Source organism: Microcaecilia unicolor, chromosome 9 (genome assembly GCF_901765095.1).
Source record: "Microcaecilia unicolor chromosome 9, aMicUni1.1, whole genome shotgun sequence".
In the NCBI taxonomy this organism is placed as follows: Eukaryota; Metazoa; Chordata; class Amphibia; order Gymnophiona; family Siphonopidae; genus Microcaecilia; species Microcaecilia unicolor.
In genome coordinates this window covers 144,048,692-144,074,147 of record NC_044039.1, presented here as the reverse complement: position 1 = coordinate 144,074,147, position 25,456 = coordinate 144,048,692, and the positions used below count along the sequence as shown (strand labels likewise).

The 25,456-nt window shown below is 45.4% G+C and overlaps 1 protein-coding gene across 1 annotated transcript in view; it reads left to right on the top strand.

The window, feature by feature from the left end:
• Positions 1-24,352, top strand: part of VPS39 (VPS39 subunit of HOPS complex) — a 103,883-nt gene extending 79,531 nt beyond the window's left edge. Inside the window, 10 exon segments of the mRNA XM_030215497.1 lie at positions 232-330; positions 892-1,009; positions 1,506-1,634; positions 2,883-2,985; positions 3,414-3,459; positions 8,115-8,264; positions 12,383-12,517; positions 13,024-13,115; positions 20,457-23,987; positions 24,025-24,352. Of these exon segments, the coding sequence (XP_030071357.1) occupies positions 232-330; positions 892-1,009; positions 1,506-1,634; positions 2,883-2,985; positions 3,414-3,459; positions 8,115-8,264; positions 12,383-12,517; positions 13,024-13,115; positions 20,457-20,532 (948 nt within the window). The 3' untranslated portion in view covers positions 20,533-23,987; positions 24,025-24,352.
• Positions 24,353-25,456: the final 1,104 nt, after the last annotated feature.

The window sequence follows — 25,456 nt, the reverse complement described above, 5'->3', positions numbered from 1 at the left end:
TTTAAAAAAACTACAGTATTGTATATTTAGAAGGGGTAACACTAAAAACTGAGCCAGAAAGAAAAGATGCTAGATAAAATTTCCATTACAGAATAAAAAGCTCCATAATTTTTGCAGTTAGAATGTAGCTCTAAGAAGTTAGGAATCCATGGAGATTAATCTGCAGCTTTCTATAGTAATACTCATTCCAACTCTTTAATTATTTAATGGTCATTTTGTATTTTTTAATAGATATTTACTGAAGATCTCACTGAGGTGGAGTCCCTGCCTCGAGACAGGGTATTAAATTTCTTAATGGAGAACTTCAGAGACCTTGTTATTCCTTATCTGGTAAGAAAAAGTAGCATTGTTTCTCTGTTTCATATGCTATGATCATTGTAGATGATTTGGGAGTGGGGGAGGGGGAGGGGGGAGAGTTAGTTAAAATCTGCACCGAGCAGGACTACAGGGATCCTTAAGAGATAATATCTGTAAGGAAAGATATTAGCATTTGTGGTTTGTCTAATTGTTGAATCTATATCCTCACTACAGTAGCAGCAAAATAATAAAATTCAACACACTTGAGATTTTAGGGTGTTTTTTTCCTGACCCTTCTGTAATAGTTTGACCATGAGCACCAAGACCATCTCTACTTGTGCTGTTAATTTTTTGCCTTGTATTTTCCCCAGGAAATATAGAAGATTAAAAAAAAAAAATCAATGAACACCATATGCGGATGGGGATATTTTTTGGGGGGAAGAAATGAAAATGGCAGTGGAGTTGGGATTTATGGGTGAGCGTTAGTTGCCAGGTGGGAGAGCTTCTAGATGAAAGACAATGCCTGATTCCCAGAAAAAGGATGTATGCTGACTCAGTCTTGAGTCTCACATCTTGAACCTTTTTCATATGCAGGAACATATCATTCTCATGTGGGAAGAGACTGGCCCAGAGTTCCACAACTGCCTGATCAAACTTTACTGTGAGAGAGTACAAGCCTTAATGAAGAAATATCTTCCCTCCTTACCTGAAGGTAGCGTGTTGGCTGTGACCCAGTTATCTTTAGAAAGTATAGATGTTAATGAAGGCACTGCTGTCCTCTTTAGCTGTATCGATTTCATCAGGTCTGTTCAAACAATTCCTTTCTTCCCTCTTGTGCTGAAAAGTTTCCAGAAAGGATGAAAAGTTCTAAAGAAAGTGATTCAGATTACAATACTATTTTAGAAACGTTAACAACTTCTTGATTACTTAGTATACAAGTGTCCTTGATGAGTAAAGTGCAAATTGTTATCTGTGTCCCATTCCATGCTAAGTGGGTTTATATAGAGCTACGGCCTGCTCTGCAGCATGAATTAAATTGAAGGTGGCATTTTGAAAAGGCCTGTTTGTTGTCCTTCCTAGGTACAAAATAATTTGGTTAGGTATGCTCATATAGAATGTTGGAGCCACCCTATTGCTGCATTTAAAGATATTTTTTTTCCTTAGAGAGCTTGTGGCAACTATCTCATTTCCAGATTGTTGTCCTACAGGTACACCACTGGCCCCTGCTGGAGAGGAAGGAGGGGAGCTAGGAAAATACCGCTGCAAACTTCTTGGTTTTCTGGAGATTTCGGTTTACTATGAGCCTGAGCACCTTATCAGTGACTTCCCTTTTGATGGTGAGAGATACAGAGGGGCATAATCGAAAGGGGTGCCCAAGTTTTCCTGAGGACGTCCTCGCAGGACGTCCCAGCGAAGGGGCAGGGAAACCTGTATTATCGAAACAAGATGGGCGTCCATCTTTCGTTTCGATAATACGGTCGGGAACGCCCAAATCTCAACATTTAGGTCGACCTTAGAGATGGTTGTCACCCATTTTCGGCGATAATGGAAACCGAGGACGCCCATCTCAGAAACAACCAAATCTAAGCCATTTGGTCATGGGAGGAGCCAGCATTCGTAGTGCACTGGTCCCCTTGACATGCCAGGACACCAACTGGGCACTGCAGTGGACTTCAGAAATTGCTCCCTTGTGTGCTGAGCCCCTCAAGCCCCCCCCCAAAAAAACTCACTCCCCACAACTGTACACCGCTACCATAGCCTGAAGGGGGGGGCACCTACATGTGGGTACAGTGGGTTTCTGATGGGTTTTGAAGGGCTCACATTTACCGCTATAAATGTAACAGGTAGGGGGGATGGGCCTGGGTCCGCCTGCCTGAAGTGCACTGCACCCACTAAAACTGCTCCAGGGACCTGCATACTACTGTGTTGGAGCTGAGTATGACATTTGAGGCTGGCATAGAGGCTGGCACAAAATATTTTAAGATATTTTTGGGGGGAGGGGATTAGTGACCATTGGAGGAATAAGGGGCGGTCATCCCCAATTCTCTTCAGTGGTCATCTGGTCAATTCGGGCACCTTTTTGGGCCTTGGTCATAAGAAAAACACGACCAGGTAAAGTCGTCCAAATGCTCGTCAGGGACTACCTTTTTTTTTTCCATTATGGGTCGAGGATGCCCATGTGTTAGGCACGCCCAAGTCCTGCCTTCGCTACACCTCCAGCACTCCCCCGTGAACTTTGGTCGTCCCCACGACGGAAGGGGACGCCCAAAATCGGCTTTCGATTATACCGATTTGGGCGACCCTGTGAGAAGGACGCCCATCTTCCGATTTGTGTCGGAAGATGGGCGTCCTTCTCTTTCGAAAATAAGCCTGAAAGACACACACTACATGCAAGCTTCTATGGGACTACCAGTTTATCTGGGTTTTATGATTTTTTTACACTCTTCTTTCTATTTTGTCTGTCTTCAACCCTATTTATACTATTCCTCTGGTTTTGTCACTAATTTCTTTTCTTCTCCTTCATAGAGAAGGAAAGTATAGCAAAACTCCCTGTTTTCTTTCTCACATTGACTCTTTTCTTGCAGGCTTGCTGGAGGAACGCGCCCTGCTGCTGGGCCGAATGGGGAAGCATGAGCAGGCCCTTTTCATTTATGTTCACATTTTGAAGGACACCAAAATGGCTGAAGAGTAAGTCTCACTTGCTTTTCAGGGAAATATTTCCTTTTTTTCTCTCCAGTGTCCTTACAATCAGTTTGAAGAATAGTTACCAAATGTATTTCAGAAGATGCAAAAATGTTAACCTGATAAAAATATTAAAATGACTTAAAGAGAAATAACAAATTAGGTAGATGCATTTTATTATGTGAAGAAATGTTTAAGAATTCTCTTCATGAGGAAAAGATATCAGTAGATCTGAAAACTTTCACTTTTAAGCCCAGTAAACAACCTACACAGGAATTTTTCTGGTGTTGTAAGCAAACATGCTATCTTAGGTACAAAATGTATTCAGACTCCAGAATCCAGCTTTGCATTTTAGGCCTCTGCTACTTAGAACAAATACTGAGACAATCTAAATACATTCAGGTATGGAAGGTTATCTTGTTGGTCTGTTTCAGGTATTGCCACAAACACTATGACAGAAAAAAAGAAGGTAACAAAGATGTGAGTAACTTATAGTCCCACAGCTCTGTGTATCTATATAGTCTCTCTGTATATGCTTTCTAGTAGTTTTCATTTTGCAGGGATTATATATTTTGCAGAGAATAGTGCGTGTCGCATTTTTTAATTAGATGTTAGGCATGTTAAAGAGGAGCACGGGCATCAGGTTTATTGTAGCAGATGCCATAACTAAACTGTTTGTAAGCTTTTCAGAGTTTGGCCATTTTTAGCTCTGTATGAACAGAGATTCATCAGATGGTTCTGAAATTATGAATAATTTCATAATGGCTAGACCTAGTGCCACCAAACTTTGTGATGAGGTGGTTCCTTAGGAGGCTATCTGATCTTTCCACTTTTCAAGGTTTGTGATTGATTTTGAGGGGTCTAGGAGATGGGGACAAAGCTGCATAGGGGTAGAAGCAAGGTTATTTAAAATGGTAGATTTTCTGTTGGTCTTTCGAGGAACAGGAGGGCCTTGGATGCCTCTGTAGATTTGTCCAGTAAACAATTATTCCAAAATTTGTCACTTCAGCCACACATTTCCAAATTACATTTTTTACATGTTATTATTTATCCATCATCACTATTATCAAGGAAGAAGCTCAGATCTGTTTACAGAATGCCAAAAGTATATTTTTCAGCATGTGTTGTTACACATATTTAACATTCCTTATCATCCTTCCAGACCAATCTAGACAAGTGCATTCATGCCACCAAGCGGCAGATGAAGACAAAGAACAACTTTTTCCTTATTGTCCGTCCAGACCAGTTCAGATAACTGGGTATGTGCTCTCCTGCCAGCAGGTGGAGACTGAGAATCACTAGTGATGTCACATTATAAGTATCCTGTGAAGCCTCAACCAGTCAGTATTTCTTAGTCTCCAACAAGTAAAGCATCCTGTGCAGTCTAGATCAGGTCTGGTAGGCTGGATCTTTTTGGGGCTTGCAATTATTTATTTTCTCTAAGAGGATTTAAAAAGGAAAATAGAAATGCATGGAATGGCAGAGCTGCTCCATCTTTACCTTGAGGTGCATCGCTCAATTGTCCAGATCCTTTGCCCCCACCCCACAACCCAAGTGAGTTCTCCTTTCAAGGATGCTTGTGTCCTGTGTATCTTGGTCCTCCTCCCTACTCGAAGGGGCACTTTGAGTGCCAAGACAAAGATGAATGTCAGCTCTAGTTTAAAAAATAAAACTATTATAATAGTAAAATTAATGTAGGCTAAAGGAAAGAAATGTTTGCCTTACCAGTATAGAACTGACTGTTGGCTGCAGCTAGGAGCAGTGCTGAGAAGAGGCTCGGGGAGAGGGGGGAACCATGATCACAAGGCCCAACGAGAGCAGTGCAAAGCTACAGATGAGCGACCATTGGGATTCGGCTCCTTCAAGGTAGGACTGCTGCCAGCGGCAGGCAACCGGGCAGACCCACTGGGCCCCCTAGAGCCTCTGGGCCTTCCAGCACTGCCTGCCCGAATGGTCAGTCCGCCCCTGTTTGGTATTGAGTTCCTTGAAGGTTGAGGTGGCAGTGCTGCCTTGTCATCGAGGTCGCATCCACAGGTGGTCTTTGAAGGCGCATCCGGACATTGTCCGTTTTCTGGAAGGGGTTCATCTTTTGCATCCCCCTAGTAGGGTGATCTGTCTGCCTTGGATCCTGAACCTTGTACTCAGGGTCTTGCAAAGGGTTCCATTTGAGCTGTTGGAGACACCTTACCCTGAAGGACCTCACATTGAAGACACCACTAATTGAGAAGCAAAGTCAGTGCTGGGCAAGACTTCTTCGGTCTGTACCCTGATTGTGGCTGAATAGATTTGGATGGGCTGCAGTGGAGCTTTTCAGGAGCTTTGAGAACTTCAGAAATGTATAACAAGGACACTGCTGAGCAGACTTCTAAATCTGTGCCCTAAAAGTGGCAAGGACAAATCAAAATTTGGTATACATATGAAGTATCTCATCATACCATATGTAATGAGTTTATCTTTTGGGCAGACCAGATGGACCTTACAGGTCATCTCTTTGTACTGCTTTTGGGTCACAAAAATGGCGACCAGGCTTCTAAGGTTGCGATAGCGAGGTGGCTTATGGAGGCCATCTCTTCTGCATATGTTCTTGCGGAGAAGTCTCCCCCTTTGGTGGTGAAGGTGCATTCTACAAGGGCGCAAGCTACTTTGTTTGCAAAGTAGCAGGCTAATTCGACTGACGAAATCTGTTGGTTGGCCACATGGTCCTCGGTGCACACCCCTTCAGGCATTACCTTGTGGACATTTTGACTGGGGGGGGGGGGGGGACTCAGTTCTGACTGTAGGGATCGTTGCAGCCTGCCTGACTTGAAAACTGCTTTGTTATGTCCTACAAATCTCTAGATTGATCTATGGGACGACATGGAAGGGAAAATTAGAACTGATCTGGTCATTTTCTTTCCATTAGTTCCGACAGATCAATCCAGAGGCCCAACGTGTTGTGGGGGTTAGGTACTGTGATTACTGTATCAATTGGTTTGGAGGAGGCTGTTTGCAGATGCTGAGTTTACTGCAAAAGAACAAAAAAAATTAACAAGGAAGAGAAAGCACAGGAAGTGAAGATACTATTTTCCTATTGTCTAGGCGATGGCATGGATGACAAGTTCCATTTGTTAGGACGCTCTGTTTAGCCCTCCTCTGTTTATTACGCTGTCTGGTTTCTTTTATGTTGGTTTCCTAGTGTGTTTGTGTTGTCTAATTGTTCATTCGCAGATGCAGGAGATTTGTCTCTTCTCCTTGGTCTTTTTACTGCATTGTTATTGAGACTGTTTCACAGGATACTATATGGCAGAGCTCTGGCATTCTCTCTGTCTCCATCTGCTGATAGATGGGCATAAACCCACAAGTCTCTGGATTGATCTATTGGGACTAATGGGAAAAAAATCCATATAGATATATGTAAGAAGTACTATGGCTGCATTTTGATCAATCATGAGATTACAAATTTTAATCTTGAGATTAAAGGTGGGGTACAGGGATGGACTGGGGGCATGCATTTCCTCTCTTCCCCCTCCCCCCCATTAGATATCATACCTTTGCTGGTGGGGATGCTGGATCCTCGCCAGTCGAAGAAATCCACTTCCAAAGCGGCCCCCTTCCTCCTTGTGCTAATTCAAGAGCGAGGAAGTCAATGGTGTGCCTCCAGCTGCCGATGCCGGCACTCCTGACTGTGCTCATTTCATGCACGAACTGAGCATACTTGAGGAGTGCAAATGTTGGTGACTGGAGATACCCCACTGACTTCCTCGCTTCTGAGGCAGTACGAGGAAGAAGGGGTGACTCAGCAGATTTCTTCAGCTGGTGGAGCTTCAGCTACCCCACCAGTCATTGAGCAGGTACTACAGCTTTGGAAGGGGGCCTGAGCCCATTCTCGCATATGTACACCCCACTTTCACCCATTTTCTCTCTCTCTCTTGTGCCCCCCTGTGCCATCTCTCTCTTGTGCCCCCCTGTGCCATCTCTCTCTTGTGCCCCCCTATGCCATCTCTCTCTCTCATGTGCCCCCTGTTCCATCACCCTCTTTCTCTCTGTCTTGTGCCCCCCATGCCATCATCTCTCTCTCTCTCTCTGCAATGTGCCTCGCATCGCCTTACCTTCCCACCCACCCTCCTTCTTCCAGTAACATGGTTGGTCCGGCATCTCTCCCTCCCCTCCTGGTTTACCTTTTTGATTTTTAGTAAGTCTTCACCCTGCAGCAGCAGCAGCCGGATTGAAATGCTGCCTGTGCCGGGCCTTTTTCTCTGACCAATCCTGCCCCCTTCTGAAAATAGGAAGTTGTGTCCAGAAGAGGGTGGGGCAGGTCACATGGAAAGGTCCAGTGCAGGCCAAGGCAGTGTTTCAATCGGGCTGCTGCTGCAGGGTTAAGACTTACTGAAAATCAAAAGGTAATCTGGGAGCGGAGACAGGGAAGGGGAGAGAGAGCCACCGGTGGTCTAGTAGAGGAAAAAGAGATGCTGGATCAACCATGTGTGTGGGCGGGCGAGCAGGTGTGGAAAGATGGTTAATTATTAATGGTGATTACATTTTTAAATCACAATTAATGATTAATGCGTTAATCGGGATTAACGTGTAGCTCAAATTTTTCCTTCACGGTCTCCGTATGCTGTCAGGATAGCATGAACCCATGCATCTTGGTCTTGGCTGATATGGCAGGATTCAAGAAAATTAAAATAGGTAAATATATTTCTCTTTATATAAATATTCAGTTTCAAAACAAATTCTGATGAAGTCTTTTGCCATTGGAAATAGAACTGAGAAAATCTTGCTTCATGAAATTAAGTATCAGCAAAAATGACTGCATTCAATATGTATTATCTACAGTGCATAAGCTCCTCTTGTGCAGATACAAATGATCTTCATTGTATGTTTTCGTGTTCAGAACATTAAAAGAAGGTCAGGTAAAACTGAATCTCTATTCCCCCTAACCTGCTTTCTTGAAATAAACCTTGATGATCTTTTTTTTTTTTTGGGGGGGGGGGGGCTGGAGGGGGATGGTTATTGGGTTTGTTTGTAACACTGCTGTATTTTGTATCTGACCTTGATAAGGAATTAAGACATATTTCTTAAGGTTTGCAGAGATCCACAAGCCCTCTGCAGCTGTGATTGTTTACCACTTGTTCCATTGTGTTGGTTTGCTCCAGGTGTACCTCTCCCTGCTCCATATGTACTTATGCCCTCCTGATGTTCACTGCTTGGGGCCAATTAAAATGAAGTTGGTAGAACCTCAAGCAAATCTGCAGGCAGCACTGAATGTGTTAGAACTTCACCATGGGAAACTTGATACCACCAAGGTAGGTGGGCTTTTTATCAAGGAACAACTTGGAGGCAGTCAGTAGAAGCAGTGTACCAAATGAGAATGCAAGGATAGACGTGACATAAGTAGAAGATGGAATCATATACAGTGCTGAGAGTTTTTGTGAACCCCATGTAACAATAAGAATTGCAAGTTCTTACTATGATACTTTTTGCAAACTTTATAATCCTTTTATTATATAAGAAACATTGATTTCTTGAAAGACAGTAATGTACAACTTATGAACGGTAAGACTAATTCAGAATCGGTGCGTGTGTGTGAATAATTAGTGAACACCCTAGTTTTCCTTAGCACGGTTATTTGGCCAATTAATATCTAGTGCTTAAGTAATTGGATAACTAGTAAACTACCCTGCAGAGTAAATCTACTGTAACTGCATTTTGGCTGTCTGTCCTAAAGGTCCAAAAGGTTTTGAGTTTGGTCTTCATGATAAGTTAATAGAAACTCTTGATGCCACAATCAAAAGAGGGCTTTTGAAAATAAGTAGTTACTTATCGGTCTGGACAACATTACAGGCCCATTTCTATACATTTGAGGCTTCATTCATCTACTTAATTCAGACACTACAAAAAGTTGTCCTGCTAACATCACTCTGAAAACAAACTAGAAAATCACCTATGAAGTCACAAACTAAAATCTAAAGACACGCAGACCTCTCATGCTGCAGCTGATGGGGGATTATATGCATCAAATCTCAGGAAAAATCTGAAGGACATAGTTTCCATTGAAGGATAGCTAGGAAGAATGTTGTTGCCTGCCTCCAATGACCCATAAAACTTACAAAGCAATGTTCACAGAAAGGATGAGTAAAAAAAAATACGTTTCAGAATAGTGAGCTGTTGGTGTGGCGAAAACCAAACCCTTCCTTTCAAAGTAAGAACCTCATCCTATCAAACATGATGTTGGATGTATCATGATATGAGACTGCTTTGCTGCGTCATGAACTGAATGACTTGTCTTCATTGATCAAGCCTTGAATTCTACTTTATATCAGAAAATTCTAGTGGAGAATATCAGGCTATCCATCCATGAGCTGAAGCTGAGCCAAAAGTTGGTAATGTGGTAAGATGACAACCCTAAACGTTCAAGTAAATCTATTACAGAATTTCTAAGAGAGTTTTGTGTTTCAGATAGGCCAGTCAGAGTCTTGACCTAAACTGTATTGGAATGTTGTGACAACACCTGAAGTGAGCTGTCTTTACATGGAAGACCTTATGGCCGAGAGCTGGAACTGTTCTGTATGAATGGACCAAAATCCCTAAAGAGACTGATCAGCAGTTATAGGAAATGTTAAGTTGTTGCTGCTCAATTTGGTGCCACCAGTTACAGAATGAAGAGTTCACATACTTTTTTCATACTAGGATACTTTGTTTAAATCTTTCTTTATTGAGTAAATAATTAAAATATATCCTTTTGGCAGCGTTGTCCAGTGGGGTTTATTTATTTGTTACATTTGTACCCCACATTTTCCCACCTATTTGCAGGCTCAATGTGGCTTACATAGTACCGTGAGGCAGTAGCTACCTCCGGTGGTGAAACAAATACAGAATGATGTTATAGTCAGTGAGATAAATATATTACAGACACAGTAGGGAATCGTAGAGAAAAGGAGTTATATAGAGTTCATTATAAATTTTTGTTTCTTTGTGTTGCTGGGTTAAAGCATTTAAGTTCGGTCAGTAGGGTATGCCTTTTTGAACAAGTTGGTCTTTAGTGATTTCCGGAAGTTGAGGTGGTCGTACGTTGTCTTTATGGCTCTTGGGAGTGCATTCTAGAGTTGCGTGCTTATATAGGAGAAACTGGATCCATAAATTGATTTGTACTTAAGTCCTTTGCAGCTAGGGTGGTGAAGATTTAAGTATGTTCATGATGATCTGGTTGAGTTTCTGGTTGGCAGGTCTATGAGGTCATACATATATCCCGGGGCATCGCCATAGATAATCTTGTGGACCAGGGTGCAGATTTTGAAAGTAATACGTTCTTTGGTTGGGAGCCAATGTAGTTTTTCTCAAAGGGGTTTGGCGCTTTCGAATCGCGATTTTCCAAATATAAGCCTGGCTGCTGTGTTTTGAGCGGTCTATAGCTTCTTTATGAGTTGGTCTTTGCATCCCGCATAAATTCCATTGCAGTAGTCGGCATGGCTTAGTACCATTGTTTCTTTCTTTTTGTAGATTAGATTAGGACTTGATCATGCTTTAATATAAATGTTGCTAAAACCCTAAGGGGTTCACTGTCACTTTCTCAGCATAGTATATCACAAGGCTGCTTCTTAATAGTCATTTAGGATAGAATATTTCTTTGCTCAAGTTAAGGCTTTTACAACCTGGAATGCTCTTGGTTTGAAGTTTAGCTTGTTAGTAAGGTTTTAGGTCAGTTTTAGAGTTCCCTGTTAACCTTCTGTTTTGTGGTACTTGATCAAGCCATGAAGAATCCCACTCTTTCAGTACTTATACAAGTTATTAACTCTTGTAAGACTTGGTTTTCTATAATCTGTTTAATGACTTTTTGATAGACAAATTATTCCATTTATTTTATTCAAAATTGTTACTTCACGCCCCTTCTAATATAGGGCTTCTTTTATGGTTCGGTATTGCTGACAAAGCCCATTCACTTTGAATGGGCTCTGCCGGTATTGCTGCATGGGAACTGCGAGCACGGCTTGATAAGAGGCACATAATCATGTTCCACCTAAAATCTACCTTTTTTAAAGTTACTTTTAAATCTTAAACCTTGATTTTTTTTTTCCCTGAACATAGGCTTGTCAATTTTAACTCTATTCACTGTAATAAGTACACTTTCTATAACATCCTATTTGTTTTCTCTATGGAGCTAGACTGTTAGCCCCATGGATGTGGGACTGTCTCTTTGTTTACCTGTACAATATTGAAATGAAATGAGTTGACCAAGTAATGGAAGAGAGCCTTCTGGGGTTGGAGTATGAGTGTGTTGTCTCACATTATTGGTATTTTTGCTGATCTCTATATATAAAAGGCACCTCCAACATTCTAATTGAAGCCTCCAGCCGGAAACTTGAGGTGGCATAGATATCTGGTTTAGCAAGTACACAAAGGAAAAGAGAGTTGCAAGTAAAGCAGTTAACTCCTGCCACAGTTGTTTTCTCAGGCACCTGGAGTGGTTGCCCTGGGTGATTAACAAGGTCAGCTGGAGTAAAGCAATTAACTCCTCCCAGAGTCTTGCCCTGGGTGATTAAAAAGGTCAGCTGGGGTGCACGGGGGGGGGGGGGGGGGGGGGGGGGGGGGGAGGGAGACCCTGGAACTGGGAGGGAGGAGGGAGTGATGGGCCCCTGGCACACACTCTGATTCTCATACATACGCTATCACTGTCATAGACACACTCGCACCCAGTCACACTCTCTCTGTCATACACACACACACTCTCGCACATTCCCCTTCTCTCACACACTCTCTCAAACATACACACTCCGAGGAAAACCTTGCTAGCGCCCGTTTCATTTCTCAGAAACGGGCCTTTTTTACTAGTGTTATTATGTTTGTTTGATTGTTTTGTATTTGATTTTTATGGATGTGTTTATGTATGTATGTATGTATTTATTTATTTCCACACATTTGATGTACTGTGCTTTGAGCACTTCAAAAGGACAGGTTAAATTTTGAAAGAAGTGAATGCTTAGTGACATTACAGAAAAAGTAATGATAGCAATATCATATTATCCAATACAAAAGTATTGGATTAAACTAAATATTGATATTGTCTTTTTGAATAGTGGCTCACTTTAATTTGACATGACATGTCATTTCATGCCATTTTTAATCCAAAATAACAACCCCACCCCCCAAAAAATGTCAGAGTTTATCCTTTGTTGTCCAAGAGTATGCAGTATTGCACAATAACACATCTATTTTTTAAATAGTACACCTTATTGTTCAAATAGTGTGCACTATTGATGACATTGCCCCCCAAAATGGGACCCTCCCACTAAAAAAACAAACCCCTGAATAAAATGAAAAATTCTATAAATACAGGAAACTAAAGAAAATGATTTTTTTTTTTTATCCTGCACACCCCTAGTCTTTCTATTTCAGTCTTCCAATTTCATCTCCCTTCTCTTCATAGGCAATAAGCCTCCTTCCAGCGAACACACAAATTGGGGAGATCCGGATCTTCCTGGAAAAGGTCTTGGAGGAAAACTCTCAAAAAAAACGATTTAATCAAGTGCTGAAGAACCTTCTACATGCAGAGTTTCTGAGGGTGTGTATTCAGTAACTCAATGTTCACAAAGACCAGGATTCACAGCACTACAAACTGACCTTTCTATGGCTTGATCCTACAGAGTATTGTCCTAGTTTACTACGTAAAAGAGAGAGCATTTATTTCCCCTTCAGTATCTTGTATAATACTGTTTCTATAAGAGAGAGAGAGAGCCATTTTTGACTTTCTAGTTTTTGGAATATTTAAGAGAGTTCTGTTCTACCCTGCACCTATGAGAATCTGCTCTAAACTCTTCCTAGAAGTGAGACTCTCCCCCTCTTTCCCTCTAGCATATTGTCTAGCATATTGTTCAGATATGTAGAAGTAAGAATGTTCTAGTCTTCTTGATCTGCAGGTTACAGCCCTAAAAGTATTTGGTCTCCTTAACCTTGTGTGATCTACTGAAGCTGAGAATGGTAAATCATAAGTTTTGAGGTTGGCATTTCAAAGTACAACCAGCTCCTCTAATATGATTTTGTGAATGCATCCTCTTCCCATCTGCTTAGGTGCAGGAAGAGCGAATATCACACCAGCAAGTGAAGTGTGTCATCACAGAAGAGAAGGTGTGTAATATGTGTAAAAAGAAGATTGGAAATAGGTGAGTTCATAAGTTTGTTGTTCATTTTTCTCTAAACATTAATTTTTATTATAGGGTATTTCCTCCATCAGCCCACCTGGCCCATGGCTTCAGAGCGCTTCCAGAAGATATTACCTTCTGGGATCAGTGGTGTCGGTCAACAGGGAAATGTTTCATCAGACAGGGAGGAGAGATGTAAGACTAAAGTCTTTCTGGAGCTCATGTATATACTAGAGTAGATGATGGTAAATAAAAGACCAAATGACTCATTTAGGGGCTAGTGTAATGAATTGCTGCAGCCTTTGTGCACAGTTTAGTGTAGCTTCTGTGCATAGTTTTGTGCACTTCCATGGACTCCCCTTGTTCAAATGAGTTTTGCACATGAACTAACTGCGCAAAGACTTGCATAGCTCATTTAAGTCCCATGCTAATAAAACTATTAGCTATTAAACTCAGACACAAAAAAGTGCACAGAAGACCTGAAGGCTGAGTGCAGGGTTTATTACCTCTGGGGCTTTCCCAAGTTCTAAGCCCACTGCACTACCCATTATCCATGGGTGTTCATAACAAAGAATGGATCTGTTATGGAGTCCTGCTGGGTAAGGCAGGATTAAGACATAGGCAAACTGGGCATATACATGGGGATCATATGTTTGAGGTGAGAGGGGGGACCTGTCAGATACGCTGATTTAGTGGTTCCTAATATAGAATTTTGATTTGTTAAATCAACTGGTGACAGAAGAGCAGGCTGTATAGTTTCTCCACCCCTTGTTCATTGTGGGCAAGTGATGGTGACCAGTACTTACCTGCTGCCACATCCTTTACTCTTTTCATCTGCAGTCAGTAGCCAGGGGATCCTGTAGCCTTGCAGGAACCACCAGCCCTACCTGTAGCAGAAAAAGTAGCAGCAAGTAAGAAGTGCTGCTCACTGTCTCATGCTGGTGGGAGGGGCTCAGATTGAGGGCAACAAGATTGGTGTGATTGCTGGGGTAGAAGCTTAGATAATAGTGTTCACATGTTTTTGGACGTTTCAAAATGTATATTTACATTACCTTGGGGTGGGGGGTAATACAGTTGTTTGCCTAAAGCCCATCAAAAGGTTAGCTTCACCTCTATCTCTTTAGTTGTGACCTGCATTATTCACTGTCAGGCAGAACAGTGGGCTTGATGGTCTGATACAATATAGCATTTTTTAATATTATGTACCTTTTTTTTTAATTCTAAGGTAGATGTGAAAGTTACAATTCTCTGAGGACAAGCAGGCTGCTTGTTCTCACTGATGGGTGACGTTCGCGGCAGCCCTCCAATCGGAGATCTTCCCTAGCAAAGATGTTTGCTAGGCCTCGCACACGCAGACCGCGCATGCGTGACCGTCTTCCCACCCAAACTCGCTCGTGTTCGTCATTCTTCTTTTTTCCGCGCTCGGGACGGCTGTGTTTACTGTCGTTCTGTGCCCTGAGGAGTCCCTCGCGCTTTTCTTGTGTCCTTCTGTTTCGGAAGTCTTCTTTTTGTATCTACTTCGCGTGTTCTTTTAAAAAAAAAACTTTTTTTCCTTTATTTCGAGTTCTTTTTCCCGTGTAAGTTTCCTTTCGCTTTCGATAGCGGCCCTGTTGGCTGCCCGTACAGGTTTTTCTCCCTTTTAGTTTTGGTGCCTTTGCCATCATCGCGAATTTTGATTTCGCCGGCATAATTTTCCGCCTATGTCATCGAAACCTCCCAGCGGCTTCAAGAAGTGCACCCAGTGCAACCGGGCTATCTCGCTCACTGATAGGCATGCTTTGTGCCTTCAGTGTCTGGGGGCTGAGCACCGTCCTCAGGCCTGTACTCTCTGTTGTTTGTTAAAAAAGAGAACTCAGGTGGCGAGATTGGCCCAGTGGAACGTTCTGTTCGGGGCCTCGCCAGGTGCTTCGACGGTCTCAGTATCAAGGTCATTGGCCGGTGCATCGACGTCGGTACCGAGGTCATCGACCGGTGCTCCAGCGTCTATGGTACCGAGATCATCATTGGTACTAATGTCGTCGGAGGGTGCTTCTTCATCCGGAGTGCAGGTGAGGGCTGTCCATTCCCCTGCTGGTGGCAGTGAGCCCTCGAGTAGGTCTCCCCCTGCCTTGAGGGCTCCTGCGGTACAGCCCCCCCCCCCGGGATCGAGCTTCTTCGGTCTCGGCCCCGAGGAAGAGACGCTTGGATTCGACGTCCTCGTCGGTACAGGGAGGTTCCGGTGACATGCTTCGTGTGAAGGCAAAGAAGCATCGGCACCGGTCACCTTCCCGTCGTGGTACCAAGAGCTCTGAGTCGCCGAGGGAGTCGGCACCTGCTAGGCATCGACGCCGGGAGGACCGCTCACCCTCTATTCAGGAGATGTCGATGCGCTCTACCCTGGACAGCCCAGTACCACCTCCGCACCACGAGCAGATTCTCGGTTCGTCGCCTGCACTGGACTCCCAGCCTTCCTCGACAGCCGCTCTAAGCGAGAGCCTCAGGGCCATCCTTCCAGGGATCCTGGAAGAGCTGTTGCGCCCTTCTCCGGTACCGGGGGTGTTTGTGCTGTCGACTGAGGCGACGGCTGGCCCTTTACCTGTCGTGAGGTCTCCGGTGCCGGTACCGCTTGCGGTACCCGCGTCGGCTGCCTCCCATGCAGACTCTCCGACGACGTCGATGGAGGGAGCTTCATCGCCGCCGATGCGAGAGTCTATTTCTTGACGTTCCCACCATGGCCATGTGTCTACGGAGTCGAGGCGGGCACGGCTTCGGACAGAGGTTCAAGAACTAGTGTCCGACACTGATGGTGAGGCTTCGTGGGAAGCAGAGGAAGACGTCAGATATTTCTCAGATGAGGAGTCTGACGGTCTTCCTTCTGATCCCACTCCCTCCCCTGAAAGACAGCTTTCTGTTCCTGAGAGTCTATCTTTCGTGGCCTTTGTCCGGGAAATGTCTACGGCAATTCCCTTCCCTGTGGTTACGGAAGATGAGCCAAGGGCTGAAATGTTTGAGCTTTTGGACTATCCTTCGCCACCTAAGGAATCGTCCACAGTACCTATGCATCATGTCTTCAAGAAGACACTGCTGGAGAACTGCGCAAAGCCACTAACTAATCCCCACATCCCCAAGAAGATCGAATCCCAGTATTGGATCCATGGGGACCCTGAGTTGATGCGGACTCAGTTGCCTCACGACTCTGGGGTTATGGATCTGGCCCTTAAGAAGGTCAAGAGTTCTAGAGAGTATGCTTCGGCGCCCCTGGGCAGAGACTCTAAAACCTTGAATTCTTTTGGGAGGAAGGCCTACCATTCCTCAATGCTCGTAGCCAAAGTCCAGTCTTACCAGCTCTACACGAGCATTCATATGCGGAACAGTGTGCGGCAGTTGGCGGACTTGGTGGATAAGCTCCCTTCTGAGCAAGCCAAGCCTTTTCAGCAGGTGGTCAGGCAGCTAAAGGCGTGTCGTAAATTCCTGGCCAGGGGTGTTTATGACACTTTTGATGTCGAGTCCAGGGCCGCTGCTCAAGGGTGGTGATGCACAGGCTCTCATGGCTGCGTGCCTCCGACCTGGAAAATAGGATCCAGCAGCGGATTGCGAATTCTCCTTGCCGGGGGGGATAATATTTTTGGTGAAAAGGTCGAACAGGTGGTAGAGCAGCTCCACCAGCGGGACACCGCTTTCGAGAAATTCTCCCGCCGGGCGCCTTCAGCATCTACCTCAACTGGTAGACGTTTTTATGGCGGAAGAAGGACTGTTACCTATCCTAATAGGCGTAGGTACAATCCTCCCTCTCGCCAGCCTGCTGCCAAGGCCAAGCCCCAGCGCGCTCGCTCTCGTCAGCAGCGTGCGACTCAGCAAGCCCCTGCGGCTCCCCAGCAAAAGCAAGGGACGGGCTTTTGACTGGCTCCAGCAGAGCATAGCCGAAGTCAAAGTGTCTGTGCCGGACGATCTGCCGGTCGGGGGGAGGTTAAAATTTTTTCACCAAAGGGTGGCCTCTTATAACCTCCGATCAGTGGGTTCTCCAAATAGTCCGGCTAGGATACTCCTTCAATTTGGTTTCAAAGCCTCCAAATTGCCCACCGGGAGCTCAGTCCTTCAGCTTCCAGCACAAGCAGGTACTTGCAGAGGAACTCTCCGCCCCTCTCAGCGCCAATGCGGCCGAGCCCATGCTACCCAGGCAAGAAGGGCTGGGATTCTATTCCAGGTACTTCCTTGTGGAAAAGAAAACAGGGGGGATGCATCCCATCCTAGACCTAAGGGCCCTGAACAAATATCTGGTCCGAGAAAAGTTCAGGATGCTTTCCCTGGGCACCCTTCTTCCCATGATTCAGGAAAACGATTGGCTATGCTCTCTGGACTTAAAGGATGCTTATACTCACATCCCGATACTGCCAGCTCACAGACAGTATCTCCGATTTCTTCTGGGAACACGGCACTTTCAGTATTGTGTGCTACCCTTTGGTCTCGCCTCCGCGCCCAGGGTGTTCACAAAGTGCCTGGCTGTAGTAGCGTCGTCTCTACGCAGACTGGGAGTGCACGTGTTCCCTTACCTCGACGATTGGCTGGTGAAGAACACCTCCGAGGCAGGAGCTCTACAGTCCATGCAGATGATTATTCTACTCCTGGAGCTACTGGGGTTTGTCATAAATTATCCAAAGTCCCACCTTCTTCCTGTTCAGAAACTCAAATTCATAGGGGCTCTGCTGGATTCTCAGACGGAAGCGAGGGCCGACAATCTTCTGTCCCTTGTTTCCTGGGTACGAGCATCTCCGCAGATCACAGCTCGGCGGATGTTGAGATTACTCGGCCACATGGCCTCCACAGTGCATGTGACTCCCATGGCCCGCCTCCACATGAGATCATCTCATGTGGTACCAAGCTGCTGAAGACCTAGAGGACGTAATCTTGCTGTCCACGAGTTTTCTTCAGTCCCTTCATTGGTGGACAATTCGGTCCAATTTGACTCTGGGACGTCCTTTCCAAATTCCTTAGCCACAAAAGGTGCTGACAACGGATTCATCTTTCCTGGGGTGGGGAGCTCATGTCGATGGGCTTCACACCCAAGGGAATTGGTCCCTCCAGGAACAAGGTCTACAGATCAACCTCCTGGAGTTACGAGCGGTCTGGAACGCTCTAAAGGCCTTCAGAGATCAGCTGTCCCATCAAATTATTCACATTCAGACGGACATTCAGGTTGCCATGTACTACATCAACAAGCAGGGGGGGGGCACCGGATCTCGGCCCCTGTGTCAGGAGGCCGTCAGAATGTGGCTTTGGGCTCGCTAGAATGGCATGTTTCTTCAAGCCATGTATCTGGCAGGCTGTAAACAACAGTCTGGCTGACAGATTGAGCAGGATCATGCAACCTCACGAGTGGTCACTCAATTCCTGAGTGGTACGCGAGATCTTTCAAGTGTGGGGCACCCCCTTGGTGGATCTCTTTGCCGCTCAAGTCAATCACAAGGTCCCTCAATTCTGTTCCAGACTTCAGGCCCACGGCAGACTAGCGTCGGATGCCTTCCTCCTGCATTGGGGGGAAGGCCTCCTGTATGCCTATCCTCCCATACCTTTGGTGGGGAAGACTTTGCTGAAACTCAGGCAAGATCGAGGCACCATGATCTTGATTGCTCCTTTTTGGCCGCTTCAGATATGGTTCCCTCTTCTTCTGGAATTGTCTTCTGAAGAGCCGTGGAGATTGGTGTGTTTTCCGACCCTCATTTCTCAGAACGAGGGGGCACTTCTGCATCCCAACCTCCGGTCCCTGGTTCTCACAGCCTGGATGTTGAGAGCGTAGATTTTGCCTCCTTGGGTCTTTCAGAGGGTGTTTCCAGAGTCTTGCTTGCTTCCAGGAAAGATTCCACTAAGAAGAGTTACTTCTTTCTATGGCGGAGGTTTGCCGTCTGGTGTGACAGCAAGGCCCTAGATCCTTGCTCTTGTCCTACACAGACCCTGCTTGAATACCTTCTGCACTTGTCCGAGTCTGGTCTTAAGACCAACTCTGTAAGAGTTCATCTTAGTGCGATTAGGGCATACCATTACCGTGTGGAAGGTAAGCCGATCTCGGGACAGCCTTTAGTTGTTCGATTCATGAGAGGTTTGCTTTTGTCGAAGCCCCCAGTCAAACCTCCTACAGTGTCATGGGATCTCAATGTCGTTCTCACCCAGCTGATGAAACCCCCTTTCGAGCCACTGGATTCCTGCCATCTGAAGTACTTGACCTGGAAGGTCATTTTCTTGGTGGCGGTCACTTCAGCTCGCAGAGTCAGTGAGCTTCAAGCCCTAGTAGCTCATGCTCCTTATACCAAATTTCATCATAACAGAGTAGTCCTCCGCACTCACCCTAAGTTCTTGCCAAAGGTGGTGTCGGAGTTCCATCTGAACCAGTCAATTGTCTTGCCAACATTCTTCCCCCGTCCGCATACCCACCCTGTTGAACATCAGTTGCACACATTGGACTGCAAGAGAGCATTGGCCTTCTTTCTGGAGCGGGCACAGCCCCACAGACAGTCCACCCAATTGTTTGTTTCTTTTGATCCCAACAGGAGGGGAGTGGCTGTCGGGAAACGCACCATTTCTAATTGGCTAGCAGATTGCATCTCCTTCGCTTACGCCCAGTCTGGGCTGACTCTTGAGGGTCATGTCACGTCTCATAGTGTTAGAGCCATGGCAGCGTCAGTGGCCCACTTGAAGTCAGCCACTATCGAAGAGATTTGCAAGGCTGCGACGTGGTCACCTGACCACACATTCACATCGCATTACTGCCTACAGCAGGATACCCGACGCGACAGTCTGTTCGGGCAGTCGGTGCTGCAGAATCTGTTCGGGGTTTAGAATCCAACTCCACCCCCCTAGGCCCATTTTTATTCTGTTCCAGGCTGCACTCTCAGTTAGTTGAAGAAGTTAGGTCAATCTCAGTTATGTCCTCGCCGTTGCGAGGCCCAATTGACCGTGTTTGAGTGAGCCTGGGGGCTAGGGATACCCCATCAGTGAGAACAAGCAGCCTGCTTATCCTCGGAGAAAGCGAAAGCTACATACCTGTAGCAGGTATTCTCCGAGGACAGCAGGCTGATTGTTCTCACAAACCTGCCCACCTCCCCTTTGGAGTTGTGTATTCCCTTGTCTTTGTTTTGCTATTTACTGGACTGACGAACACGAGCGAGTTCGGGCGGGAAGACGGTCGCGCATGCGTGGCCTGCGTGCGCGAGGCCTAGCAAACGTCTTTGCTAGGGAAGATCTCCGATTGGAGGGCTGCTGCGGACGTCACCCATCAGTGAGAACAATCAGCCTGCTGTCCTCGGAGAATACCTTCTACAGGTATGTAGCTTTAGCTGTATACTCTTTCCTAATCTTAAGTGCGTGTTTTCTCTCTACCTTCAACTCTAGTGCCTTTGCCCGATATCCTAATGCAGTTGTTGTACATTATTACTGTGCCAAGGATGTGTGTACACTGGACACCTGAACACTTTGAAAAGTGATGCAAAAGACTGAAGTACCAGCAACATCCACATGAATTATGTATGGAGCAGGCATCCCAAGAAGTGAGAGGTCACTGCTGACACATGTTCTGAGATGGATACTATTCGGATTCTTCTCAAGATGCTGTTCTGGCTACTATTGCATCTTTTACTTGGCAATATGTGCATCTTAATGGAAAAACAAACTTATTCAGCTGCACTGTCCTGCACACCTTACAACTACATCTACCTTATTTCTATTGCATTGTCAAAACATAAGAATGAAGTCCTTGTTGATGAAACATGGCCTATTTTGTCTCCATCCTTAATTGATACTGCACATTTTTAAGGTGTGTGGTTATAAGGACTAGTTTAATGATAGTAAAGCTGCCTTAATATCCATATGTTATGGTATGTGGCTTACTGCAATATAGTCATTGAGGGATAGCCACTAGAATTATTTTTGCTTAACAGTGCTTTCGGTGAAAAACAAAGTCCTTCCAGATGGCTCCATGCTTTATATGCTGCATGGACCTTTCCTTTAACACCTCAGTCTTCTGTAATGATTCCAGTATATATTGGGCAATTGTAACCTTTCCCAGGTGTTCTGAGGTTCCCTGAACAGTTATTGCCACAAGGGAATAACATATAGTTCCAAAGACAGCCATAACCACAGATAACAAGGTAAGAGGGAATAGCTGTGATTCAGTTCACTCATAGGTGGATACCTATAACTTCTGTATGACACATGGCATGGAGGCACCATCCACTTTTATTAAGGTCATACAAGTTCAACTGGAAGTTAACATCATGCCCGAGCATGCTTCCTTTTAGCTGCTGAAATTTGTTTCCACTTTCTTGGTAGGCCACAGAAATCTGTCAATCTCCTGCTGGGGGTGGGAAGTGTTTTTTAAATTCTTTTTTGAAGGGTTGTGAGGAGGTTTCATGTAGCTGAACCAATCTGGCGTACCAATAAAATCTACAGTTATTTCTCCGAGGACAAGCAGGCCTACTATTCTCACATGTGGGTAACGCAACCCGCGTTGCTTAGTCCGGAGGTTATTTCAAGCTGAAAAGAGCTTTGTGGAGTGAGAGACTTGATCCACTGTGCATGCGTGAGTGCCTTCCCACCTGCTGTGAGAGCATGGGACTGCCAGCTCTTTTTTTACTGCGGTGAGAAGTGGATGTCATTTTTCTCTGCTCCTTGCAGCCTGGTTCAGAAAGAACTTTTTAAAGTGTTTTTTGGCAGTTTTTTTGCTGTGGTTTTTTCTTGTTCCCGTGTTCGGGTTCTCCCTTTCCCCTTCCCTTATTTTATTAGTTCCCCCCCCCCCCCCCCCCCCCCCCCCCCACACTTTTAAGTTTCCTTTCTTTTTCCATGTTTCTAGGCTGCATTTAGGCCTTGACTTCGGTCGGGTTCTCCCTTTAATTTTTCTCTGGTGCTTTGCCCCTTTTTCGGCACCATAAAGTCATTTGGTTTTTTTTCCCTTCCATGTCCACGCAGTTCCCAGCGCAATAGGACCATCTCTGGTAAGGACACCTATTGGTCTCTTCATTGTTTGAGGCCTGATCATAGCCCTTTCAACTGTGTCTTGTGTCTTCACATGAAGAAGAGGACTCAGTTGACCAGAGAGGCTCAACGAGAGAAGACTTTTGGAGCCCGGTCCGAATCCTCAATGTCTGTGTCGGCATCGGTGTCAGGTGTTGCATCGGTCCATATGGCTGCTAGACCTGTAGAGACAGTGGGAGCAGTTATGCATTGTGGGTCTCCACCTGCCTTGACGCTGACTACAGTGCAGAGCCCCCAGGACCAACCTGCATCGGACCCGACTCCGAGGCAACGGGAGGATTCAACATTGTCCTCGTCAGCACCGAGGAGCCTTGACTGGCTTCTGGCAAAGGCCAAGAAGCTTTGGCATCGTTCCCCCTCGACACACAATGCTGAGAACTCCAGGGCGCTGAGGGATTTGGCACCCAAGAAATGTCGGCACTGGTAGAACCACTCCCTCCTCATATAAGAGGTGCCAGTGCGTCGGTCTCCATGGAGCTAGGACCAATCTCTCATCTCGATCCCAGCAGTTCTGCAGAGTGTCTCTGAGCCAATGCCCCAGTCTTTACTGTGTCGTCCCTCAATGTGCATCCGGGCTTTGTTTCCTGAACTGGTGGCTGTCTTCATTCAACAGCGTGCATCGGTATCGAAGGTGCTTGCACCTGCCATGCCTGTAGTTGCTCCCGATGCTCGGGTATCCATTCAGAAGATGATTCGGGTGCTCGAGCTACTAGGATTCATGCTAAACTACCCCAATTTCTGCACCTTGTACAGAAATTGGGATTCATTGGAGCCCTGTTTTTGAGGTTCAGAAGGTTTGAGCCTTCCTTCCAGGGCCAAGAGCGGACACTAGTCGCACTAGCTTTTTTTAGTTCGAACCTCTCAGCAGGTCATGACTCTGCAGATGTTGAGGTTATTGGGTCCACTGCACAGTCTATGTGTGACACCCATGACATGTCTCACATGAGAACTGCCCAATGGATCTTAGCTTCTCAGTGGTACCTAGCCACGGGAATTCTGGAGGATGTCATCTGACTTTATAGTTTATTGAAACTTGCTATACTGCACAGGTTGACTCGCACATCAAGGTGGTTTACAATCTAAAATAACATTTAACAGAAATTTTGAAAGGAACTACACTATAAATGATAGGACAGGTTCTAGTATTCACCAGTAGTGTCAGTAAAATGTCATGGATAAATAAGTGTAGTCCAAGAGGAAGGAGAAAAGAACAAAAGGAACAATCTCTGGCAGCTGAAGCGACAGAGTCCCAAACCAAGTGATATATTTAACTAAAGGTTTGCTCAAAAAGCCATGTTTTTAGGGCTTTTTTTGAACTTTTTAAAAGATGTTTTTGCATGGATGGGAAATGGAAGAGAGTTCCAGTAGGAAGGTGCCAAAAAATAGAAAGCGTGATGGTGGGTGTCCCCAGAGCTCATTTGTTCCCTGTTGTGGTGGACTATTCGATCCAGTTTGACTCTGGGACTCCCATTCCAAATTCCTCAGCTGCAAAAAGTGTTGATGATGGATGCATCTCATTAGGGTGGGAAGCTCATGTAGATGAGCTTTACACTCAAGGTGCTTGGTCTGCCCAAGAAACAGATCTCCAGATCAGTCTCCTGGAGCTTCAGGCTATTTGGAATGCTCTAAAGGCTTTCAGAGATTGGCTGATTGTCTGTCTCACCAAATTGTACTCATTCAAACAATCAGGTTTCGATGTATTACACCAACAAGCAGGTTGGCACTGGATCACGCCCACTGTGTCAGGAGGCTGTTCAGATGTGGCGTTGGGCTGTCCAGCATGGTATGCCCCTTCACGCCACTTATCTGGTGGGAAAAGCCAACAGACTGAGCAGGGTCATGCAATTGTATGAGTGGTCTCAACATGGGCATTGCCCGGGAGATCGTCTGAGCGTGGGACACCCCTTTGGTGGATCTCTTTGCCACTCAGATTGATCATAAAGTCAGGCTTCAGGCCCACGACAGACTAACGTCAGATGCCTTCCTCCTGCATTGTGGAAAGGGTCTTCTAAAGGCATATCCTCTCATACCCCTAAGGGGAAGACTTTGTTGAAACTCAAGCAAGACCGTGGGACCATGATTCTAATCGCTCCTTACTGGCCCTGACAGATCTGGTTCCCTCTTCTTCTGGAGTTATCCTCTGAAGAACTGTGGAGATTGGGGTGTTTTCTGACCGTCATCACGCAGAACAAGGGATCTCTTCTGCATCCCAGCCTCCAATTTCTGGCCCTCACAGCCTGGATGTTGAGAGATTAGAATTTGCTTCCTTGCATCTTATGAGGATGTCTCCTGTGTCTTGCTGGCTTCCAGGAAAGATTTCACTGAGAGGTGTTAGAGGTTTGCTGTCGTGTGTGAGGGCAAGGCCCTAGATCCTATTTCCTGCTTTAGAGACCTTTGCTTGAATACCTTCTACACCTTTCCGAGTCTGGTCAAGACCAACTCCGTAAGGGTTCACCTCAGTGCAATTAGTGCTTATCATGTAGAGGGTAAGCCCATCTCTGGACAACCTGTAGTGTTCGCTTCATGAGAGGTTTGCTTTTGTGAAAGCCCCCTGTCAAACTTCCACCTGTGTAATGGGACCTCAATGTTGTTTTCACCCAGCTGATGAAAGCTCCTTTTGAGCCACTGGATTCCTGTCATCTGAAGTACTTGACCTAGAAGGTCATTTTCTTGGTGGCTGTTAACTTCAGCTTCAGGCCATAGTAATGGATGCACCTTATATTAGGTTTCATCACAACAGAGTAGTCCTCCAAACGCACCCTAAGTTCCTGCCTAAAGTTGTGTCAGAATTCCATCTGAAACAGTTGAAAACAAAAATAAGGATATTATTCTGCCATATCGCTCCATGGTGCGACCGCATCGCAAGTATTGTGTTCAATTCTGGTCGCCGCACCTCAAAAAAGATATAGTGGAATTGGAAAAGGTGCATAGAAGGGCGACAAAGATGATACAGGGGATGGGACAACTTCCCTATGAGGAAAGGCTGAAGAGGCTGGAGCTCTTCAGCTTGGAGAAGAGGCGGCTGAGGGGAGATATGATAGAGGTCTATAAGATAATGAGTGGAATGGAACGGGTCGATGTGGAGCGGCTGTTTACGCTTTCCAAAAATACTAGGACAAGGGGGCATGCGATGAAGCTGCAGTGTGGTAAATTTAAAACGAATCGGAGGAAATTTTTCTTCACGCAACGCGTAGTTAAACCCTGGAATTCGCTGCTGGAAAAAGTAGTTAAGGCGGTTAACTTAGTGGACTTCAAAAAAAGGTTGGACGGCTTCCTGGAGGAAAAGGCCATAGAATGTTATGGAATGGACGAGGGAATAGTACACTATTTCTAGGAGGGGCGGGACAAATTGCTTGTTCTTT